The sequence below is a fragment of the Patiria miniata genome, unplaced genomic scaffold, assembly GCF_015706575.1.
Source record: "Patiria miniata isolate m_02_andy unplaced genomic scaffold, ASM1570657v1 HiC_scaffold_28, whole genome shotgun sequence".
NCBI lineage: Eukaryota > Metazoa > Echinodermata > Asteroidea > Valvatida > Asterinidae > Patiria > Patiria miniata.
The window spans coordinates 1,540,786-1,559,661 of record NW_024037067.1 but is presented as its reverse complement, the minus strand read 5'-3'; the positions used below and the strand labels follow the sequence as shown (position 1 = coordinate 1,559,661).

General features: G+C 39.5%; 1 protein-coding gene across 4 annotated transcripts in view; it reads right to left on the bottom strand.

Annotated features, from left to right (window-relative positions):
* Nucleotides 1–612: 612 nt before the first annotated feature.
* The window catches only part of LOC119734740 (fibrillin-2-like), a 110,206-nt gene continuing 91,942 nt past the window's right edge, over nt 613–18,876 (bottom strand). For 3 of the 4 annotated variants that reach the window (XM_038208282.1, XM_038208283.1, XM_038208284.1), the window contains 22 exons: nt 18,634–18,744; nt 18,174–18,293; nt 17,807–17,926; nt 16,917–17,039; nt 16,051–16,167; nt 15,641–15,763; nt 14,644–14,760; nt 13,208–13,330; nt 12,177–12,293; nt 11,099–11,233; nt 8,814–8,927; nt 7,305–7,799; nt 6,682–6,795; nt 6,098–6,217; nt 5,448–5,573; nt 5,188–5,301; nt 4,771–4,866; nt 4,257–4,373; nt 3,327–3,421; nt 3,108–3,181; nt 2,338–2,442; nt 613–1,217 (listed from right to left, as the gene is read on the bottom strand). In XM_038208282.1, the coding sequence (XP_038064210.1) occupies nt 1,136–1,217; nt 2,338–2,442; nt 3,108–3,181; nt 3,327–3,421; nt 4,257–4,373; nt 4,771–4,866; nt 5,188–5,301; nt 5,448–5,573; nt 6,098–6,217; nt 6,682–6,795; nt 7,305–7,799; nt 8,814–8,927; nt 11,099–11,233; nt 12,177–12,293; nt 13,208–13,330; nt 14,644–14,760; nt 15,641–15,763; nt 16,051–16,167; nt 16,917–17,039; nt 17,807–17,926; nt 18,174–18,293; nt 18,634–18,744 (2,858 nt within the window). In that variant the 3' untranslated portion in view covers nt 613–1,135. Of the gene's footprint in view, nt 1,218–2,337; nt 2,443–3,107; nt 3,182–3,252; nt 3,422–4,256; nt 4,374–4,770; nt 4,867–5,187; nt 5,302–5,447; nt 5,574–6,097; nt 6,218–6,681; nt 6,796–7,304; nt 7,800–8,813; nt 8,928–11,098; nt 11,234–12,176; nt 12,294–13,207; nt 13,331–14,643; nt 14,761–15,640; nt 15,764–16,050; nt 16,168–16,916; nt 17,040–17,806; nt 17,927–18,173; nt 18,294–18,633; nt 18,745–18,876 lie in introns of all 4 variants that reach the window. The other variant, XM_038208281.1, reaches the window with a different exon arrangement.

Genomic DNA, 18,876 nt, shown 5'->3' with positions numbered 1-18,876 from the left:
TGAAAATGAATCAGTTGTGTAAAACACAGGGTCACGTTTGAAACTCCTATTAATGCACAAAACAATCTCTGAACGAGTGGTGTGGAAAAGTCAAAGAAAGAATCATCTCATCGGCTACAAAATTATGAACAACTTAAACATTATTGAGGTATATATTCATTAATCTACCAGAATGATTCAAAATACAAAAAAAGATTTCTGAAAATCATCCACATAAAATAGATCGGTTAAAATATTAAAAAAATTCAGTTCCTTCTCAGTAGAATTTTTGTAAAGAGAGTAAAAGCCGAGTTTTTAATTCCCTGTTATTAAGGGAATAAATATGAACTTGACCAGTTTTAAACAAGCAAGTTTAAAACCGGCTAGGGGCCTGAACCCTGATAGTGGCCTGAGCTGAAGGCAACGGACATTATCAGCATCCAGGCACCTAGCGGGTTTAAACCTACTTTTTTAATACCGGCCAAGCACATATTTATTCCCATTCATAAATACCTTCCGGTCAAAAAGTTAAAACAAGTCAAAAAAGCACAAATTTCCAAAGATTTTTGTCAACAATCTTTCTTTATGTTTTTACTTGCACTGTCTATGGTATGTGCCTCTACATGATCAACAATATTGATACATACAAAAACTGTATCAATTTTGGCCCCATAAATGCGACTACATAATTCAGTTTTCTTTTCAATATATTGTAAAATCAGTGCTACAAACACTGGAAAAACCTGAAATATTAGACAAATATTACACAAAAACCAAATCTCTTTCAAGAACTTTTAAGTTATTGTCATAACTGAGAACTACTTTGGTCATACTGTTTTACAAAAATTTTCAGTGAATATAAAGTCATAGAAATAAAAGAATGTCCATACTTGAAAATTGAAAACCTCATATAAGTACACTTATTTTTAGATATTATAGCAAATGTGCATAAAATGTCCACGTTATTATACCACCCAAACGTATATATCTAGTTTCCAATATTTTTAAAAACTTTAATGTGTTAATGTGCACAATTAAATATGGGAAGACTTAATTATTTCAATTCACTTTACAAAAAAAGAAGGTTATTATTTTATACAAACCATTGTAGGGAAATTGTGAAGTTATATTAAAAGTCTAAGTACTTTTCTGTGGACTAAATGTTACTTGTAGGCATCTCGTCAGTGCTAACCGGCCAAGGTTCTTCTCTCGTGTTCAGATGGGCAACGCTGGTTGTTCTGTAGTAAGAGACAAAGTACAGGTACAGAGAAATATGGTCAATAGCCTATTCACATTGTGAGCAATCATCTAATGCGTCTAAATTTAGCATAACAAATGACAATGTAACCCTGTGTATCCCAAGAAAGCACAATGGGGGCACAAGATTTAACAACTTCTCGTTGGGGGACCGTGCATATTGACTCAAAAACATTTCTTGACTTTGTTACGATTTGGTCTTAACCGTTTGTAACAATAGGGTATTTAAACAAACCACCAAAAAAATAAAGAATTAGGTTTATTTTTTAAGACAGAATTGGGTTTAAAAAAGAAAGTCAGATTAGAAGGATTTACACCTACCAAATTATCATCAAAAACCTTATTTGGATTAAAAATTGTACTGATACTAAACACCCTGTGAAATTATTCTATCTGGCTTACTGTCATTGGAAGAATTCAAGAAATGTAAGTGATTTCCAATGATCAGTCAATCAACTGATTTTTTGGAAATATAAGAGTGCCTTGGATGAAATCATGTTTAGTGATCGAAAGGTGGCGTGTGGTTTTTGACTGTTTTTCCTAAAAGTATAATTACCCCTGAACTGAAATTTCAACAGGTTAGGTTTGAACAATCTTCTTTGGATTTTGCGTGGTGTTATTATTGGAATGGGACAAAATGCATGAAAAGCAAATGATCCTATCTGCCTGTAAACCTTAGACTATTAAATAAAGATCAGGATAGTGTCGGCAAGTTCTGGAGTCACAGACTCAAATCCTAGCTTAGTTAAGTGTTTTTCAAAGGTAATCAACATAAATGTTAAGTGCCCCTTCAAAAAGTGTCATTTTTCAGTTACAAGCAATACAGCTTAATACATTATGCACAATTTCCATGCAAGTATGGTTGGAATTCACTAAGTCAGGCCAAATAAAAACCAAAAATTTCAATTTGCTTCCTCAGGAGCCGCTGATAAGCCAACTAAGCACAAAAACATGCTGAGCGGAGAAAACATTCGCTTAACAAAACAACTGTACCAAGCCTGATATCATGAGAACATAACAACGCTGCCAGTGACTGCTTCTCACTAGATTTTTTTTCTTAGCTAGTAACCTTGCTTAGCAGTGATTTCTGTTTCTGCTTACCCTGCAGCGGGCAGGAGAATGTTACCCATCTCCATTCTCTGGTTGTCTTGGTATCGCAGGTTGTCCTCGTAGTCACTCAGGATGCGAGACTTGTCCTCAGAGTATCTGCACTCCCAAATTATTTGACACAACAAAGAAATCATTAATCAAAGAAGAGTTCAGTGCATATATTGGGTTTGTATTTATTATTTTAAGAAGAAGAGTGCCTGTAAGAACAGACACCAATTACAATGAGAAACCCACGGTAACTAGGCGTCCAAACAAAAATCAGGCATAGCTTTACACAATTAAATAATTAACACGAACACACACGCACACAAAACTGCAAATCACTTGATATCTGAAATTGTTGCAAACAAAACTTATGCAAATCTTCTGGGCATTTGCTCAACAACCTCCATGGTGCTGTGCTTAACACAGTAAATTCGCCATGAAAAAATGCAACTCTTCCAAACTTTCATCCATTGCAAAAGACTCTTACCAGACCGCTAATATATTTATAGAATCGTTGGAAGAATCGTTGGAAATAGCAGTCTACTTCTAACCTACCAAGCCTAGCCTAGCCAGTCCATTGCTGCCTGAACCAGTCCTACCCGACCAGTCCTATCCCCAGCTGAGCTTAGCTCAGCTAGTTTTGTAAAGTCCAAAACGTCATAGCGTATACCCCATGTGGATGTCGTTTGGGGTGAAAAAAAATTGCGCCCTGCCCAACCCAGTTATTTATAGCCCAGCCGACCCAACCTGACCCTAACCCACCAATCACCACTCACCTATCATCATACTTCTTCCAGGACCTGACAACCACAAACAGCAGCAGTAGGAGTAGCAGTAATCCCAGGATAGCCTGACTGCCCAGCCCAGTTTTTCATAGCCCAGCCGACCCAACCCGACCCTAACCCAACAATCACCACTCACCTATCATCATACTTCTTCCAGGACCTGACAACCACAAACAGCAGCAGTAGGAGTAGCAGTAATCCCAGGATAGCAATCAGGATGATCCAACCTACGCCCAATGAGTTGTTAGTGCCTCCATCTGTACCACCAGCGTTTTCATTGCCAGTCTGTCCTGCATTATTCGGGTCTGTCCAAGGAAACCAAAATTATTTGATGACCACATTTCTGAAGACGTACATGTATGTACATTGTACCAATCCCTGATCACTCAGTGATCAGGAAAGCAATATGTTTTTTTCAAGGAAAAGCAATATTCTATTTTATCATCACTTTGCAATATTGCTTTAGTTAGTTATGTAAAAGCCTACCAATATGCTCAGAGATATTTATCCTTTTTTTTCAACATTACTTTTTGTTCCAAATTATTGGTTTCCTGCTTAATTCTGCAACCTGTTCATTCAATCATGAAAAAAAATGTTTGTTTCATTTCATGAGGTTTCACAGAGTTGGGTATGAATACAATTTCTAAATTCAGCATTCAATTTTGTTTGAATGAGTTCAAATAAGCGACAGTGGTCAAATTTTTTTGTGCAAGAAAAATTAATTTGGTTTGCTGGTTTTTGATTTCGCACCAAGTAGGCAAATTTTAATAGATGTATTAATTTTTGACTGAATTTGACATTTGTTTCGCCAAACGTTAATCATATTGGCGATGGGGAAATCAGTAAAAGAAACTGATATGATTTTTATCACCTTTTTAATTATGCAAGATTTATTCCTCGAAGTATACACACCAATTAAACAAATGGTGTGCAAAAACGCGTGACCATTTTTATGCGAATTTGAATGAACATTCGTTCTGATGGAACAAACAAGTTGCAAAAATTGGACGGGAAAACTTATTTTTTTATTTGTAATTATTTAATTGACTGTGTATGAAACATGTAGGTCTTGTGAAGGTGCTGTTTTAAACCTTGCTTAAAATGAGATTCATCCAATGTTGGTTTATTATGTCTTATTACCCCTGGTGTCGCAGGTGAGTCCGGAGAAACCCGTCGGACAAACACAGAAAAAAGCACCATCTGCATCGAGGCATACAGCGTCATTCTGACACGGGTTGCTGGCACATTCATTGATATCTGAGTGAAACAGGGAAAAAAAGGGGGGGGGGAGAAACATTTCAAAACCTTAGGACTGTTTGAACCAAAGACAGGCTTATCAATTTTTTTTTTATTAGATAATGCCAAGAAAAGGCAGGAATCACCTTAGGTTCAAAAGAGCTCTTGACACAGGAAATAAGACCAGAAAAGAGATATGAGATCGAGCTTGTTGATGAAGCTCTTGAAAAACTGTGGGTTGTATAGGATGATGGGAAGTATGATCGTGGTAGAGAGGTCCACAATTTGTATGTGCAGACAGTGAATGATGATGAGTGATATAAAGTGTGAGACCATTAAACCAAACATTCAAATATGGTGACAAGGAGGAAATGAAAATTCTACACAAAGAAAATACAATTAAATTACATGTACTCACTAATATCACAGAACTGGCCACCAAAGCCCGGTCGGCAAATACAGTTGTTGGCTCCGAAGCAAATGCCTCCGTTCTGGCAAATACAGTCTCTGGTTGCTGTTAAAAATGCACCAAGAAAAAACCACATTGTCAGATTTAAGAAAATGAAAAAAAAAAAAAAATGAAAATTGGCCTATGTTATGCTTTTGAATTATTACTTAACAATGACAAATTATTTTGCTCTATTGGGTAGGCTGGTTCCTGCCCCATAATCAATTTTGGGGTTAGAATAAAACATACAAGGTGAAAGTTTATTAACAGAAAAAAATACTAAAATTTGTTGAAGAGCACAGGAACGCAACTATCATATTTTCAACCTTGGTAGCAAAAGATAACCCCCTTTAACGGCACAAATCTAATGGGGGGGGGGGGAAGTACCTGTCTCACAAAAGGTTCCGACGTAACCTTCAAGACATTGGCAGACTACATTCCCACTGGAGTCATCGCAGGTGGCGCCGTTGAAACATGGCGAGCTTTGGCACAGCGTTAACACTGGACAATACAAAGGAAAAAAATCAGACATTTTTCACGGACTTCCAAAAATGAACACAAACTGCTGAAATAAATGCTTTTCAAGATTTCAGAATTACTGCTAATATGAGACAGAATTAAGAATGGTTGCAGAGACGACCTCTCACCGATTTCACAGTAGACTCCTTGGTAGTTCTTCGGGCAGAGACAAAGGAGTGTCTGATCAGCCAGATTGTGGCAGAAACCTCCGTTTAAGCAGGGGGAACTGGAGCATGGGTTGCCGACCGCTATTGCTAAAAAAAGAGAGAAAAAACATGATTGGTAGTATAATATTTCAATATTTCAATCTTTGAATAATGCATTGTTTATTGACTTGACTCTCCTCATTTTTTTTTCCCACTGCAGAAATCAATGGAGCCTGAAAATGAATCACAAATTGAATTTTTTTCCAGCCAAGTTTCACAATCGGAGAAAGATTAAGATGGGCAATTTTGTGCCATGTTATTAGATGAATAAATGGAACTACATGCCTACAATTGTGCATGCACACTTCTGGAGAAGTTTTCTCAAAATCTTATGCTGATAACACTATCAATAACTAACACAATTAGGAACTTGCCTAATTTCACTTTCGACGAAAAATTCAATTGTGATGACAAATTTGATTGTACCCAGTTTGTAAAAACCATACGTTATTTGGGTGTTTTGTGCATGGTTTCCTTGTCGACTTGAGTCACCCATCGCAACTTATTCCATAATTTTCATCACCCTAATTTCTTTGGCATTATGAGAAAAAAAATCAACAGGGTGGACCTACTGGTTTCACAATTCCGCCCAGTGAATCCCGCCACGCAGTCACAAACATATGATCCATCTGCAAGCTCAAAGCACATAGCTCCATTCTGACAAGGCTCATCCTGGCAAGGGTTGGCTGTAGCTGAAAAAATATCGAAAAGAAGAAATAAGGTGGTAATTCTACAAAATTATGAAGTAAAAAAATTTAAAAAGACTACAGAAGACATTTGGCTACAATACTCCACATACATGTAGTTTGGCTATAATTAAATGTGAGTATGGGCTAACATCTTCTTCCGAAGTCTCCACAGGTTTTTCCGGGCTTGAAAATTGATGTGGATCATTCATCAAATTCAGGGTGCAAAGTGTGACTCTTTTCCTGTCCCCAATAAACTTTGTAAATTGCCATTCAAGTATCATTTATTTTAAAATGACTTGCAACTATTTTTTATTTGTTTGATACATATTTTGCTTTACACATTCACTCTTGGAGGAAGAATGCAGGGTGCTTCCAGAATATGATTTAACAGGGACAGGAAAAATTGGACAACAAAATAAGCACTGTTAGGAACTCCTAGATAATGAAATCAAGAAGACGCTTTTTACTTATTTCACAGTTGGGGCCACCGCGTCCTGCAGGGCACAGACAGATATAGCCATTGATGACGTCGCGACACTCCCCACCGGACTGGCAAGGGTTGCTTTGGCATTCATCCACATCTGATTAAAAAAAAATCAAACTTTGTATATCCATCCCCTCATTATCATTTTCCAATGTACCTCTTGCAGACAAGTACAGCCACTCAGAACTTAAATGCTGTTCAGACACATTTTTTTTGTCCAACTTCAGATAAGGCAAATTATAATTTATGAAAATGAATAAAAATGAATAAAACTACTGCAAACTGCTTTCTGGCTGGATTGACCTGAAGTGTACATAATCAAATCAATGTAAGCGGCCTGATGTTTAGATCTTAACGAGATCTTCTTCAGAGGCTAAATCAGTGGTACCAGAAACAAACATGTAAGGACTCACAAGCATGCCGGGTGGGAGGAGAAACACAAAAAGGGGATTAATGGGGGACACATCAGAGTGGGTGAAGATCAAAGGGAATGGAGTGAAAAAATGTTTTTTAAGACCTATACGTTTGTTCAAAGTGATTTCAAATATGGATCGACAAGCTCCAAAGCCTCATGTAACTGAGAACAGGTCTTCCAAAGGAACTCACTTGTTTGACAGTTATCCCCTCCATAGCCAGCCTGGCAGACACACATCAGTGTGTTAGGGTTTCCAGGCCGGACCACACACATTCCGCCATTGAAGCACAAGCTATCCTGACAATCCCCCATATTGCCCATCGAGTCCAACGGCACGTCTTGCACCACGACGGAAAAACCTTTCTCCGTCTGCCAAAAGTCCGACGTGAACATCAGCCACGCGTCCTGAGAGTCCACATGGAACGGTGCCATCAGGCTGGTGCCAGAGTCCCTCATAATGACGGAGGTTGGGTCAGTCGGGTCCGTGCCCTGACCCACTTGGACCAGATCTCGATCGCACTCGGTGGCCAGTTCCTCCATTACAAAGCTCAACCGTCGGTTGGTTCCGGACGCCAGGAAGTTGAAGATGCAGACCAGGTTGTCTTGGTAGTTGTTGGGGTAGTTGGGGCTGGTGATGCGCCGCTGCTCACCCTCTGTCAGGGTGATGTTCTCACCACAGGGTGCAGCTAAAAAAAGACAATCACAAGCAATACGATGCAGTGTTGTAGTTGAGTCCATCACAAGTCAATAACAAGTTAATCACAAATCATCCAGTCCCAAGTCCTCACAAGCTAATCAAATGAATTGTGACAAAGGCATTCCCTTGTTATGGTTCACTGCTTGTTACTCTTCAGAATGAGAAAAAGAACTTCTGCATTTTAGTTTGAATTGTATACCTTACCAGTGACCAATCCAGGCTTTGCAATAAGGGGTGGGGTTTGGGTGGGCTACTCTTACATATTGGCACATATAGGGACAATGGTACCCCGCAAGTCTGTCTTTAGAAATTAAAGTACCCCATAGCCCTAATGCTATGGGTTTTGAGATTTCTAACGGGACAAAGGAGAACAAAAGAAGGGAATTAGGGTTGAACAATAGTGGTACCCCATAAACCTCAAATGCTAAGTGGGGCTGGACTGGGCTGGGGATGGGGTTGGGTGGGTGGGTGGGGTGGGTTGGGCTGGGGATTCGGTGGGGTGGGGTGGGGTTAGGTGGGGTTGGGTGTGGTGTGGGGTGAGGAGGGCTGGGCTGGGATGGGGTGGGGTGGCTTAGGTGTGGTTCAAGTCCAAACTTTTCGGAGGAGTGGAGGTGGCTGCTAAACATATCGAATTCAACATATACAGAGACCAGAGAGCTCAAGCAATGAACAGTTATTTACAATGTTGGTCGACGGTAGATATTCCAGAAAAGGAAGTTAGGAGTTTTTGCCCATGATTACTTAAAGGAGGGCATTGGCACAGCAATGCATGGGATCACACAGACTTGCTTGGTCCGACTTGAACCAAATTCACAAGCAACGTTGTGAATATATCTTGTTTGTGAGCTCTTCAACAGTTTTCATAATTTCCCAAGCTTTCATAGGGACAACACCCAATATCAAAATAACTAATGATACAACAGTATGACATCAGGAGGTTTTAGGTAGCATCATCTAAAGGAATAATCCTCAAGGGATTATTATCTAATAATTGTGTACTTACATATTTGGCATTGGTGGCCTGAGAAGCCAGTCAAGCAGCTACATGTGTAGACAGCATGGAAATCATCATAGATACAGCTACCACCATTGGTGCACGGCGATGCACACAGAGTCACTACAAGAGGGTGATACATAACAGTGTTACTGTCTGGACAAAGTGACCAATCTGTCCATAACCGGTATTTTAAGCAAATCGGGATTTGTGTGTATTTTTTGTGTATTTTGCAATTTTTGTTTTTCCTCCACAAATTTCAAGATGTGTGGCGAATCTGTGTACAAACTCATGCTACGTATGTGTGAGGAATGTGAGCGCGCTCCAAAGTTTCTGTTTTTACAAAGTCACAAATCTGTTTGGTAAGTAATATCTCCTCAGTTAAATATGATTTTACAAAAACAGTGACAAAGTAGAGCTATGTAAAAATGGGCTATCACATCAGTTGTATATTGTTTTGATATATATCAGTTGCATAATTTGGTGTGAAATGTAAACAATATCAAGATTAGAAAAAATGGGCCAACTTCAAATTGGATATTCTCAAATCTCAGTTTAGCAGCGAATTGGGCAGATTTGCCAACCTTTCCAAATGGTGACGGTATGATGGGCCTTATTCACAAGGATGTCATTTTGATCGTGTTCCCTGAATTTTACACACGTTTACGCGATGTTGTCGCGCAATAATGTCGCACGCACAAATCAATGAGCGCCTTTACATTCAAATTTGTTCACACACGCACGTGTGGGACATTGCCGCATGACATAGTCATTGCGAGAGAAAATCACGTTTGTGTTAATCATGTAAATAAGCCTTGCAAACTGTTGACTGGGATGGTGCCAGATAATTTATGCATTCCAAACCTCACTTTTAATTTGTTTTAAATGTGGCTTAAAACATTAGTATGTTCAATCACAAATTTTAAATTATTCATCAGAGCAGACTGGTATTAATATGCAATTAACTTTATTTCATTACTTTCATTTCTATTTGCAAGTTCCAAAAATGAAGATTTTACCTCGCTTTCAATTTGATATGGCGACTCGTGAAGAAGGCCCATAAGATGAAATTAGAAATCTCAAGCACTTGTGTCAAATGTGAAAGACACAACAATTGAGTACATAGCACTGGAGAATGAATATAACAGTGACACTGGACAAGACCAAATGGAATCTACCAAAAAGAAATTTCTGGACACATATTATATGAATTCATATTATTTCAAGTTTGAGCAAAGAAATTCACTGGAGTAGGGTTTGAGCCTGTGATCTGCGGATTGCCGTTCCGGTGCTCTACCAACTGAGCTATCCAGCCCTATGTGGGATGCTCCACATTTTGTCAATGTTTTTGTTCAAGGGGTGTTAAGCCCTGTCCGCACTGGACTTTTTTTGGTAAAGCTTACCGAGACTATTGGTACTTTTTCCATTATAAGTCCAGTGCGGACAGCCTGGGACGTTTTCCTCTCAGTTACTTTACCTGAGTCCAGCGGCCAACAGGCGCCCAGGAAAACTGACCAGGTCACTTTTCCCGAGATGATAAGTCCAGTGCGGACAGTGCGAGTCGGTAAAAGTGGCTCAGGAACGCATACAGAGACTGCACAAGCCTGCACGTGCTGTGACCGAAAATTTTGTAGAAATACGCTACGGTGTATCAAATCCGAGCGGTAAAATTTCGTTATAAAAATATATTTCAACGGAAAATACATACACAGAAAAGAGAAGATCATGTTCTAAGAATTACTTTGCAGAAATTATCTTTCTCCACCGATGTTTGCTTGGTATTTTCCATGATCCAAATTCGTCCTGTTACGCTTCTGTAGTCATGCATGGTACATCATGGTTCGGTACTAGACTGTACGTAGGCCGTAGTCACTGGTTCCGGTCCTACATCATAGCTTTGATTCTGTTAGCATGCGGTGAGAACCAGCGAATACCGGATGCACTCACACATGCACAGAACATCGTACAGCGAAATTTGATGTCGTGCATCACAAATGCGTCAGAAATATAGGCTTTTTCATCAAGATTAAGCGTGTCAAGATGAAATAATATCGTGTGTAACGATTATATTGTGAATATAAATGGCGTGTGCATTATTACTGTGCGTCTCGGGGGCTGTAAAATGTGATCGGCATTTTGTTTTCTGCGTATGGTGAGTCATTATACTGACAGCTAGCTCATTACTTCCCCCACGCGGTGGGGTAAAACCAAATGAAATCTACTGGTGACCTTTATTTGGTGTAGCTCTATTTTATGGTTAGATTCCAAGGCTGGAAGTCAGATGCCAAACATACCAAAGTTATCGCAGTTGGTTCCAGTGAAGCCGTTAGTACAGCGACATCTGTATCCACTGGCCTGTGTAGAATCAAGTATGCAGACTCCACCATTCTGACACGGGTTGATGGTGCACACATTCACCACAGGAATTACTGAATCAATTTTTCAAAAGGAAAAAAACAAAATTTACCTTTATAACTGGCCTGGGAGAATTTGTATAGGAGTGCCTTAAAAAAACTTTTTGGCAAATAACAAATGCAAACAGTATTCTGTTTTGTGTTTTCTAGAGTTTAAGAACATTTTTTTACACTTTAATATTTGAAGGGACACCTATTGCAATGTCCCCACATAATTCTACTTTCTGCATATATATTTTGGAAGGCATTTGTTCTTTATGCTGTACTTTCCACATTGAACCAGGACTCTCCAAAACCATCGGTGGTCCCTGACCATCTAAAACCTGATTACAAATTCTATTTCTGGTACATGTCATTCATAGAATTCAAGATATAGAAAGGTTGTATTCCTCAGAAACACACGATGCGTTGCTATCATGCTTATGAATACAGAACAAGTTTGGGAATAAATGTTTGGTCATTTCTATAAAAGTACTTTTTACAGTTTTCATTTCTGGTTGTACATTTATAGTATAGATTTTCCCCATTACTTTAACACTTATATCATTCAAATTCTATAAAAAGATACTTTATTCCATTCCAGAATGTTGTTGGGCTCCATTGTTAACTTCAGTTTCAGATTTACACAAATAGATTTTATTTTCATGTGCAGTGTAATTCACGAATGTAGCATTCTAGTTTTGGATAATTCATCTCATGTGGAGATTGGCATTGAATAGAAAAACCTAATTCAACGGGAAAAAATTGAGAACAAAATAAAATAGGTTATTTAATTCAACATCAATCCCCGTTGAGACAAACTCCCTTAAACTGGACAAATTGGAATGCTACTTTTTGTGAATGACACGGCACTACGTATATACCTATTGGTGTAAATTCAAACGCAACCTTAACAATCAAGCCCAACGACATTCTGGAATGAATCGTAATTATCCAGGAAAACAGATATTAATGTTACCTATTTCACAGAAGTTGCCAGTGTGTGTTGGTGGGCATGTACAGACCATTTGTGTGGGGTTGCCGTTGTTAACCGTACAAAGGCCACCGTTTTGGCATGGGGCGGAGGCACAGGCAACTGAAATTAAATCAAAGGCACAGAGTTTTTCAGCTAATAGGAGTTGAATTTAATTCAAACATTTCATTTCATTTCTTTCTGGTTACGAGACTGATGCTTCCTTGAAAATTACAAAAGCCCTGTAGTCTATGGATGGGACTAAATAAAATATTCTTTTTTAGCAATGGGAGGAAAAGCTTGGATTTATATTCTTTTCAGAACCTAATTTATTTTCAGGGAACCAAACTTTTTTTCAGGGGAAATTCATATAATATACTAGTGGGAGTGTGGCCAAGTGCTTAGGGTTTGTGACTCATGATCAGAGGGTCAGGAATTTGAATCCAGCTGGCCATATGTTGTGTCCTTGGGCAAGCCACTTAACCCCCCCCCCCCCCTTGCCTCTCTCCACCCAGGAGTACAAATGGGAACCAACATTAGATGGGGAGTAACTTGCAATGGACTGGCATCCAATCCAGGGGGAATAGAAATGTTATCAGATGTTTCATGCCGAGGAAAAATGCAGGCCTGATGGGCCATATTGGCTCGTGACAGACTTTACTTTACCTGTTTTGTTTTGTTTTTGTTTTTACTAATTTGCAGTACATTTAATTTCTAATTAAAAGCATCCATGTAACATGCAGGGGTGTAACCATGTAACCCAGGTCTTCACAATTGTATTTGTTTTAATACTTCTAGAGTCACACCAAGTATATTTTGGTTTCAGCCAGGTGAACATTATGTATTCATTTTCTATTGACCAGGCTCTGGAGTCCTTCCAAACGAAACTGTCGATTATTTGATGTAGTCACTCCTTACTATTTCAAGCATCTAGGTTTTCTTGTACATAATTCATATCTCCTGAATGTAAATCTTAGTGTAAACAGCAAACCATTTTAAAAGCGTAAACATTTTATAAGACATGACTTTCTTTTTACCGATGGTTTCGCATCTAGTGCCAGTGTATCCCTGCAGACAGATGCAACCAAAGAGGACTGTGTCTAGATTAACACAATTTCCACCGTTCTGGCATGGACTACTGCTGCATGGAGTCTGGGAAACTGTTTGAGAGAAAACCAACACATTGATTTAAACATGTGAGCAGGTCAGTCTTTAACAGTTTCATTAAAAAAAAAAAATGAGTAGAGGGTGCTCTTACGAGAGCTACCTTATGGGGTACTCACACAAAGGGAACAATTGTACCCCACAAGTCAGTCTTTGTGAAACGGTACCCCAGGAGGGAAATTCTAAAGAAGAGGGTTAAAGGGACAACAATGCAAGTACCCCATAAACCTCATCCGTAAGGTTGTGTGAACATAGAGAAATAAGACCTTCAGACATTAACCCTAACTCCCTAGCATAATTTACTAGGAACCATATCCATCCCGGCAAATTCCAACACCATATGGGAAACTGCACACACATATTTTTGACTTTGATTCTGACGGACTCCAACAAAACAGTGCCGTTGGGGTTTGATGGGTTGTTGGAAGTTAGGGTTAATCTTGAGTAGTGCAATCATTTTTGAAGTCACCCACAGAGTGTCAAATTTTTCACTGACCATCAATGTGCTTTCAGTAAATGAAAATACTGAGTGCATCTTCTTTTGTTCAGATAAATTTGGAAGACAGTCAGAAAATGCATAATATCTTATTGTAATGTAACTCTGTGTGCGCAATGTTGTAGCTCTGTTACACTGCTTAGGCTCAATGAATGACATGATTAAACCATCACATGTGAAAATACAAACCATTACAATTGAAGAATGTTATCATCATCCGATTAACTTGATGGCTTTGTTTCACAAATTAGTCTTTACACGTCACTTTTCATTTTCTGTGCCACTTATCAGTATGCTTCCAGCTCTTTGTGAAAATTAAGGTGTGCATCGTGTCGACGCGCTTGCACCCATTCACGGATTCGCCCAATGGGAGACTTTTGAGACGTAACGTTGGTGACTGTAAACACACCAGTCCTTTTTCCATTGTGTGCGTCATGTTGAGCATGCACGCTTTAGCTTAAACATGACGTAAACAATTGAAAAAGACCGTTGTGCTACCACGACCGTCTCAAAAGTCTCCTATCACAAACCAACTGCCAAAGGAAATTTCCAAAAATGCGTCACTTGACACATCTTTGAAAATGACCTTCTTTATTGTTTTCTTCAAAATGACAGCATGCCAGAAGGAATAATTTCACAAGGAGTTTAGTATCATTACTATCTTTAAACCAAGTAAGCTTCTGAACATTAACTTGGTTGGTTACTTTTTGGATAGATGCAAATAGCCTACTCTACCTTTAAAACTAAATACTAATGAGATATTAATAAATACTTATTAAATAAAAGTTTCAAGATGAAAATGATCATACTTACCAAACTGGCAATTGTTTCCGCTGACGCCTGCCTGGCAGACACAGAAATACTCAACCGGGTTGCTGAAGCTAATCATACAGGTTCCTCCATTCTGGCAGGGGCTGGGGTTGCAGGCCACTACAGACAGATGAGACATTAGCAACTATGGGGTTAGAAAAATAAACTGCAAAATCTTCCATTCGATTCAAGTCATTAGAAATGCATCCTGCAATGTGTCTGCGTGATGTCCCTGAGCAAACCTGCATACCAGTAGTGGAGATCTATTCTTGTGAAAGAGATTACTAAAATTGTAAAGCACTTTGATCTTAGTTAAAAGCACTATATAAGAACCCCTTATTCCACTAAATGTACCATTAAGGAGACATGTTATCGTAATTTCTTCAAACGGTGGGAGACATCGGTCATTAGGGAGACATTTTCATGTCTCCCTAATGGCACAGCCCCCCTTTAGAGGCACAACTTTACTGTCGCAATTAGGTTAAATTTGTTGCTCGTGGTCCAATTAGTAAACATACCAAAATTCATGGAAAAAGGACAAGGGAATATTGGGTTAGGGCACATTTATGTTGAACAATTGTGTGCACAAGTCTATGGGAATGTCTCCCAAATGTCCAATCCAAGGTAATTATTAGTATTATTAGCATTATTGCTTATGGAACTCCAATATGAGGGAATTACGACGTGAAAAAGGAAAGACTATTGAAAGTCTGTTTCTTAATGACACAAAAATGAAACTTATAATGCGATTTTGGAATGGTTTCAAAATTCAATTTTTGAATTCCATTTTAATGCTTTATATTTGCGTCGAACCCACCACAGATATTTAATTTTTTGTTCAGTATAAACAGTGATAACCAAATATGCAAGGCACACATGTACTTTTAAAGATTTACATTTCAATTATAGTTACTTTGTTTTTTTCCCTGACTACATTTATTGCTAACTCAAACCGATCTCTGGGCATTGACTCGATAATGAGAACTCGATAATAACTTACTGATGGTTTCACAGGTAGGCCCAGTGTAGCCAGCCAGACATCGACATCGGTAGCTGAAGGTTCCCATGACTTCGCAGGTAGCACCATTACGGCACGGGTTGTTGCTACACGGTGTGGTCATCGCTGTGAGATTTGATGAGGAATAAAAACAATCAGTTTTCATTTAGTTATATTTTGCTCTTCTTCATTAGTTCACCACAAGTTAGACATAAATGTCAAGCAACTTAAGTTCATTCATTCTTTCTTCAGGGAAATAGATGAGATCTTGGAACCTTGTAACATCTAGATTTTCTGCTAAACATCTACAAAAACAGCCGGGCAATTCCATCATTATGGACGTTACATTCAGAGCTAAAAATCAATTTGAAACAACAAATTGAAATACTTGCAGTAAAAGCATAAATACTCACAGGTCTGGCACCGATCTCCATTGTATCCTTGGGCACAGGTGCATACCGGAACCAGTCTGTTGGCCTGATTGATGCCACAGCTTCCACCGTTTAAGCAAGGATTGGGCGTGCAGGCAACTACAAGGAAAAAAAAGAGGAAATTAAACTTATTCAGTATTTAACCAATTTCATAGTTCAACCCAGGCCCGTCACCAAAGGGGGCCTGGTGGGGCCGGGTCCCCCTTGGCAAGCAATTGCCCCCCCCCCTTCAACAGCAAAAGCCAAACATATGTATTTTTGTATGGTAGTGGGCCCCCCTTGTTGGTACTACGGCCCCCCTTGATGCTCAGGGCTGGCGACGGGCCTGGTTCAACCACAAAAGGGTAACGGCCTAGGTACGCTTTAAATAAATACAGTTCAACAAAAATATTGGCTGGAGTGGGAATTTAACCCTAGACCTCTGGAACACAGTACCAGTCCTCTACCAATTAAACTATTAAAACCTTTGTGTTTTTTTCCCAAAGTCTGACAAATCAGCTAAATGCCGACATAAACCTTGATAGCTCAGTTGGTAGAACACCAGTCTGGCATTCCTGATGTCACAGGTTCAAATCCCACCTGAGTCCATTCTTTGTTCATTTAACATCAGCTTCACATTGTCTTTCATCATATCATGAAGCAGGCTTGGTTTGAAAAAAGTGCAGTTTATCAAAGTTTAAAGAATAAAAACAATATATTTCTAAACAAAACAACAGCCATTTCTAAACTTCATTGTTGGCTTGATTGCCCTCTTAAATGTACAAAACCTGTGGAAACTGACTTGGGGCAGTTGATCACAAATGGCGTTGATCACGTTTTGGAAATGAACTCTTCAAATATTTATTTACCTATGGTTTGGCATACAGTGCCACTGTAGCCACTGATACAGTTACAGGAGTACGTGGTCTGGCCAGTAACTACACAAACACCGTTGTTCAAGCAGGGATTGGTGGAACACGCTGTGGGAACAACTGTATGACAAGAAATAAAGAAAAAAAGGACCAGGCTTGTTCACACGGTTTTCAAACCTATTCAGGGTTAAGATATGCGATATGAAATGGTGGTAAAAAAGCAATAGGGTTATTAAGCACAAGAATAATTTGCTTATTAAAAACAGGTTATAACTTGAAATGTCATGTCATGCACATACGAGTTATTCTATAAATTTAGGGTCCAAAGTGTGACATTTTACCTGTCCCTGTTACCTGTGAACTTTGCAATTTGCCATCCCCCTCCACCCTGAAAAATCTGCCTTTGGTATTGCTAACGAACGTAACTTATAAGAATAGTTAATACCACGCATGAACTAGCACAAGTCCTGCACACTCTTTCATTCGTAAAATACAAAGTGCTTAAAAAAGTCCACCACAAGACTCATTCCTTCAAATTGCAAGAAATAACAAAACAGTCCTCACATTTCTTTGTGAGAAATCTTTGGGGAAGGGCGGAGCTGGGGGAGGAGGGGAGCTGGGGGCGGGGCGGAGCTAGGGGAGGGGTGGAACTTGGGAGTGGTGGAGCTGGGGGAGGGGTGTAGCTGGGAAGGGGCGGAACTGGGGGAGGGGCAGAGCTGGGAAGGGGTGGAGCTGGGGAGGGGTGGAGCTGGGGAGTGGTGGAGCTGGGAAGGGGCAGAGCTGGGAAGGGGTGGAGCTGGGGAGGGGTGGAGCTGGGGAGTGGTGGAGCTGGGAAGGGGTGGAGCTGGGAAGGGGTGGAGCTGGGGAGGGGTGGAGCCGGGGATTACCTGTTTCGCAGTTGGTTCCCGTGTATCCAAATTGGCACTCACACGTGTAGCGGCTGCTACCTACTGAACTTTGATAGCACCTGCCACCATTCTGACATGGGTTATTGGGAGAACACGCATCTGCAATGTCAAAAGGGAATTATAGCATTGATCAAGTGTATATTTATCTACAAGGTGTAGAGGGAGTGACCAAATAATGTGTACCTTTATACCAATTTCTGTTATATTTATTTGTCTACCTTACAAGGGTAGGCTTGTCAGTTATAATAGAATTGCTCTCTCTGGAAGAATTGGGTTATAAACACACAGAAACCGCCTATGATGCACTTATATCTGGGCAGAGAGGTCCATGCTGGATGAAACTTACTGACAAACTGGCAAGTTGTTCCCGAGTAGCCTGCCAAACAGACACAGTTGAAATTGGAGCCAACGACGTAGCAAGTCCCTCCATTGAGGCACGGCCTTACAGTGCAAGGTGTAGTAGCAGCTAAACGATAAAATGAGATAGCACAAGTTTAACATTTGGGAATGTAACATGCAGCAAAACAATCAGTTAATTGACTGATCATTGGAAATCATTCTTCAAAATGACAGCACACCAGATGGAATAATTTCATGGGGTGTTTGGTACTAGTACGATCTTTAATCCAAGTAAACTTTTTGATAATAATTTGGAAGGTTTAATGCAAATGATCCTAAATATCTTCAAGGTTAAATTTATGTGGTTCCCAAATTCAAATCATGCTAAAGCAAAATGGATGCTAAGCTAAGCAACCCACACAGTGAAAGATGGTACTCTGCTGTGCATGCAATTGATTGTGACTTACGCGTTTGGCAGTTGTCACCAGTGAAGTCTGAGGTACATTGGCAAGTGTACTGAAAGTTGTTGACTCTGGTGCAAATGCCGCCATTACGGCAGGGCTGTGTTATGCAGGGATCTAAAACAAAGAAAAGTAGACACAAAAATAGTGTCCTTACATTTGCCTCTAGGCACCAAATGAGGATGATATGCAATCACATCAATAATATAAATAAATAATTTGGTGCTTGTATAGTGCTTTATACCCAAG